General features: G+C 35.6%; 2 protein-coding genes across 2 annotated transcripts in view; one reads left to right on the top strand and one right to left on the bottom strand.

Moving 5' to 3' along the window:
• LOC106314451 (cytosolic sulfotransferase 11-like) overlaps positions 1 to 773 on the top strand; it is a 1,667-nt gene extending 894 nt beyond the window's left edge. Inside the window, exon 2 of the mRNA XM_013752318.1 lies at positions 760 to 773. Coding sequence (XP_013607772.1) covers positions 760 to 773 — 14 coding nt within the window. The remainder of the gene's footprint in view (positions 1 to 759) is intronic.
• Positions 774 to 2,008: 1,235 nt separating this feature from the next.
• Positions 2,009 to 3,691, bottom strand: LOC106313085. The gene is made up of 3 exons (XM_013750821.1): positions 3,229 to 3,691; positions 2,990 to 3,106; positions 2,009 to 2,922 (listed from the first exon to the last, which is right to left on the bottom strand). The coding sequence occupies exons 1-3, from the start codon at positions 3,439 to 3,441 to the stop codon at positions 2,185 to 2,187; spliced, it is 1,068 nt and encodes a 355-aa protein (XP_013606275.1). The 5' UTR covers positions 3,442 to 3,691; the 3' UTR covers positions 2,009 to 2,184.
• Positions 3,692 to 4,769: the final 1,078 nt, after the last annotated feature.

The following is a 4,769-nucleotide window of genomic DNA, read 5'->3' as shown; positions in this document are numbered from 1 at the left end:
CAACAACATCATCCAAAATTTCGTGTGTGTGTATTTGAGGTCGATGATTCAATATGTTCGATCATATTGTGGCATGGCCAATGGTAAAGAAGAACCAATTATCATGTTCGAGGACGAAACATATTCTGCCCAAGATCTTCATCACCCACGGATTGCAGAAAATTGGAGAGGTCCAAGGGACCTTCAGTAATGTCCAAATCAGGGGGAGTAATGTGTGTTGTACTCTTTTTCCTTTACCATGGTTTTGTTCCAATTGGGTTTTCCTGGTAAGGTTTTAATGAGACAACATTAAAGCATTACAAGCTCTAAATGGTTATGGCATCCAAGGGGGAGTGTTATGAACCAGATTGTGGATGGCTCATAACCAAGAAATTATGATTTGTAATCTTTCCATTTATCTTTGACGGTGTAATCTCCTATATAAGGAACCTCTATGTTATGAATAAAGATAGACTTTTCCATTAATTTTATAACAATTCTATTAATTTATAAACAATTTTCTTTTTTATATTTTTATTTTTAATAAATATTTTTTTTAAATAAGAATTTTTTAATAGAGCGAGTATAAAATATGTTTCATAGATGTTAAATGTGACTTTAGATGTAATATTACTAAATTTCATCAAAATATATTAAATGTTAAGAAAATATAAAGATAGTTTTATGTGAATATAAAATAAACAATATAATGAATTGTTATATAAAATACATATACAAATAAATTATTAGTTTATAATCTTAATGGAACATATATGATAGGGGGTAATCCATGAAAATCGAGCGAAGCTTTGATACCATGATAAAATTTGTGAATAAGAGAGATTTGTATCTTAGAAGAACTTATTGAGACATAAATGAAAGTGATAAAACATAGCTCAAAACAGCTTTATTATGCAGAAACAGAAATAAAGAAGGAAGCTTTAAATTACCTTCAAGATCAAAATGATTCTAAATTGATATTCATAAAATGAAGGGGAAGCTGTCTTTACGGCAGCAAAGTTAATACACATTTAAACATTCCACAAATTTATAGTATCAATCATGATAGGAATAGATATAATGGGCTGATGGGCTTGGGCATGCGCTCTAACATTTACATAGAATTTTCTAACAAATTATTATCTTATTATTTTATTATTTTATTGATGTGTCATATTTTGAACTGACTCAAGTTAGGACCGAAAAATTTTATTAATAGAGCGAGTATTAAATTTACAGAGTTCTACTCTAAATGATTGTCATAAATAAAAAAATTACAATTTTGTAAGTGTTGTTTCACGACTTGGGTTGAGTGACCAACTAAGAATATCTCTAACTTTTCACTATATTTATTTCTATAATAAAATTTAACAGTAGATCTATTCATTCTTTTTTTTGGAACGCCGATAAATCTATTTTTATCCACTTATATTTTTATTCTATAGTTAGAGTGCTATTTTAGAAGAATATATTAGAATAAACTCTTATCTTCATTATAAAATTTCACTATTTTAAAAGAAAAATAATAAAATACATTGGAAATAGTCTAATTAAAGTTAATTAGATGATAGATCCAAAGTTTCATACAGAAGATTGTTATCTAAATATAGAAAGAATGGATCATTACGTATTTAAAGAAATATCAGCGAACTAAAGAATGTGGGATCTATTTATAATAAGTTCTCTGGCCAAACAACAGGAACTTGAGAAAAGTCTCGTCTAGTGGAATAGGATGGACGAACTTACAGAAAAGGATGGACGGACTAGCATAGATGTGCGTCAACGTTTGATGAAAATATACATGTCTGATTTGGTAAAAGATTTTGAGCCCTCATTTATGTCATAACTCAAAAGGTGCCTCGAAGAGGAGTTGGGAAGACGACCAATTAATCAACCAAAGTACAATCAATCCAACACACTTTAACAGCGATAACATTCAACAAAAAAAATACCAATTTGGTAAAGTTTGGTAGTCTCATAAAGAGAATATTATATCTTGCCAAAGCAATTCAAAATGAAAGAGAGAACATATATGAAAACATTTATTCGAGGATAAAAAAAGTTATCTGCCGAGGGCAATTGGTACAACGACAAATAAATAAAAACTAAAGTACAATCCAAGTTTGGGTGAACCAACGAAAGCATGTCCAAATCCAAACATACATTAAACAGCAAATACATTCAAAAGGAGAGCTTGAGTAAAAATCAGCGGTGAGAATAGGGTAAAGACCCTGAGTAAGCATACCGTGATGTTATTGATGAAGGCGGAAGAAACTCAGATTCAGCAATGCTTGGGGGGTATCTGCGAGATGACGATGATCGGTAGTACTCAGCCAATGAGTCCGGTGTAACATATCGTGAATACAAGTCATCGTCTTCTCTTCCCGAAGAAGGCAGGTATGTCGTCCTATGTAGTCTTTCGGGACTACGGTACTCGACTCTGTGATACGGGTCTCTCATGTAAGACTCCAATGGTGGCTCTGGTGCCAGGCGCCTAGAGCTTAGGACGTGATCATACGACGGGTGGTAGCTTCTCTCAGGCAAAAGAACTTCTCTACGGTCATGATGCCTCTCAATCTCTGCTTGTCTCAAAAGCCGCTCATGATCCACCGCAGATGGACGGTACGAGTCCAGACGGTAAGAAGAATCAGGTGGCAGTAGTGGATAATGCTGAGCTGGTTCTGCTCTTCTCAAGCCGTATGTTCGGTACTCGCTTTCAGTGAGGTATAGATCACGGGGTGGTTCTTCTCTGCGTGGTGGCTCTTCTCTGCGTGGAGGAGGTGCAGCATTGCGACTCCTTCCATGACTTCTGCTGCTGCCAGGAGCATAGCGGTCATTGTCAGATCTTTTCCTCTCAGCAGGACGAGGAACAGGGGCTGGCAGAGTGTGAGTCAATTGAGCAGGGAGAGCAGCTGGTCGGAAAAGCTTTGTCAGCTTGAATACCTTCAAGAACAGAGAGATGAATGAAATATCTGCTGATATGAACTTAAGGGGAAATTGATGGTTTTACCTGTTTACGCGTAAGTTCTGTTTTGAACTTGTTTCTGTTGTTGTAGTTCTCCTTGATTGCTTTCTTGAATTCGCTCTCAGGCAACGGTATACAATCACTAACCACCTTGAACCGCACCTGAGATGTGAATACACAATATCATCAAACTGATCCATAAGCTAATAAAATTCCAACAAAAAGAATACCATCAGCAAAGACTAGTTGTGGCTAGCAAGCATATGTGTGAAACACGAAGTTACCTGAGCGGGAAAGGATCCACCAAAAGCATTGCGCTCAAGTTTCATCCCACCCGCAGAGGAAGCTTGGAAAACTCCATAGAGGAGTTTGAGATCATAGTCATAAAGAAAAAGCTTAACCCCGGGCTTGATACTCATCACATAGTCCTTCCTCTTCTCTTGTACGCCCATCACACTGAACCGAAAACAATCGGGCCTAGTTTTGGCGTTGCACATGAAGATCAAACCGACCACTCGAACCCCCTTTCAATGACGCCATCTCCGCCTACTACCAAACTCGAGCGGCGCATCACGGTGTCACTACAAGCGGCTAGCTAGCTCAGGCTCAAGCATCCGTGGAGTAGCCTACGTCATCCATGTCTGATCTCGGGAATGAGAAGCCGTTTAATGTAATTGATGAGTTCAACGGCTGAAGAAAACAGTCGGATTTCGCGGAAGCCGTCGCAGCTACCCGAGCTGCTGTTATTCGTGGGAGTGAGGCTTCCGATACACTAAATGTGAACTTCACTGTAGAAAAGATTTGATCTTTATCATCTATCTATTCTATGGTGATGGCAAAAGACAACTTGTGTGTTCCGTTTCGGTTTTGTTATTAGTCATGGGACAAAACTAACTTTGCAACTTAAGACTTCGCTGTAGAGACGTCGTCTAGGGTGACGTTAGTGAAGAAGAAGAAGAAAAGCATATAAAAAAATGATAATTTAAGAAAAAAAGAAACATTATATATGAAAATTTGATTTTTTTTTTCTTGGTTTAATTGATCTTAAATTGTTTGGTTAAGAGTAAACGGATTAAAACTAGTAAACCGATTAAAACCATTGGTTTATAGGTAATCAAGTTTTGAACTATTAATTTAAGGATAAATAAATTTGTAAATTTCATTTCGTGGAGATCTAGCAAGAGGACATAGTTTAATGAGGATCTGATGTTATATGATACTTCTTTTGTTCTGAAATGTAAGATATTTTGGGTAGTACACACTTATTAAGAAAACTACTCTTTATCTAGAAAGTATCATTAAAATTATAAACTAAAAACTACTCAACCAATTACAAAATAGAACTATTAAATTTGATTGGCTACACAGTTTTTGATAAACTTAAAATTACATATAAAAATGAGAACATCTTATATATTGGAACATAAAAATTATTCTAAACATCTTAAATTTCAGAACAGAGGAAATAGTTATTATGGGAAAATAAATCATCTGTTCAGATTTGAGAAAAGGTTTGTGAGAATGTGTTTTATATTTCTTATTGCTTACATCACTATATATAGTGGTTCATACAAGGTAGAGTCAAAGGGAGAATTGATTACAAAGATACTCTACATAATGACATGGTCAAACTCATAAAGACTAAGGTTGAATGAGTCTTCCATGTGGCTGGATGTAAACCTCCAATGGACTCTAGTCTTGAACTTGTATGGTCTAGGTTATGGACCATCCACTTCATGATTCATAACACTCTCCCTTGGATGCCATAACCATATAGGGCTTGTAACATGCTAATGTTGCCTCATTAAAACCTCTCCCGGAAAAC

This window comes from Brassica oleracea, chromosome C9 (assembly GCF_000695525.1).
Source record: "Brassica oleracea var. oleracea cultivar TO1000 chromosome C9, BOL, whole genome shotgun sequence".
NCBI lineage: Eukaryota > Viridiplantae > Streptophyta > Magnoliopsida > Brassicales > Brassicaceae > Brassica > Brassica oleracea.
This window is presented reverse-complemented; position numbering and strand designations above follow the sequence as displayed.

Excerpts from the sequence above, each read along its gene's own strand:
- LOC106313085 (XM_013750821.1), bottom strand. The coding sequence starts at position 3,441 with ATGTGCAACGCCAAAACTAGGCCCGATTGTTTTCGGTTCAGTGTGATG. Across the intron at positions 3,107-3,228 it reads GTGGATCCTTTCCCGCTCAG|GTGCGGTTCAAGGTGGTTAG; the intron begins GTAACTTCGTGT and ends TTCACATCTCAG. Across the intron at positions 2,923-2,989 it reads CAGAACTTACGCGTAAACAG|GTATTCAAGCTGACAAAGCT; the intron begins GTAAAACCATCA and ends CTGTTCTTGAAG.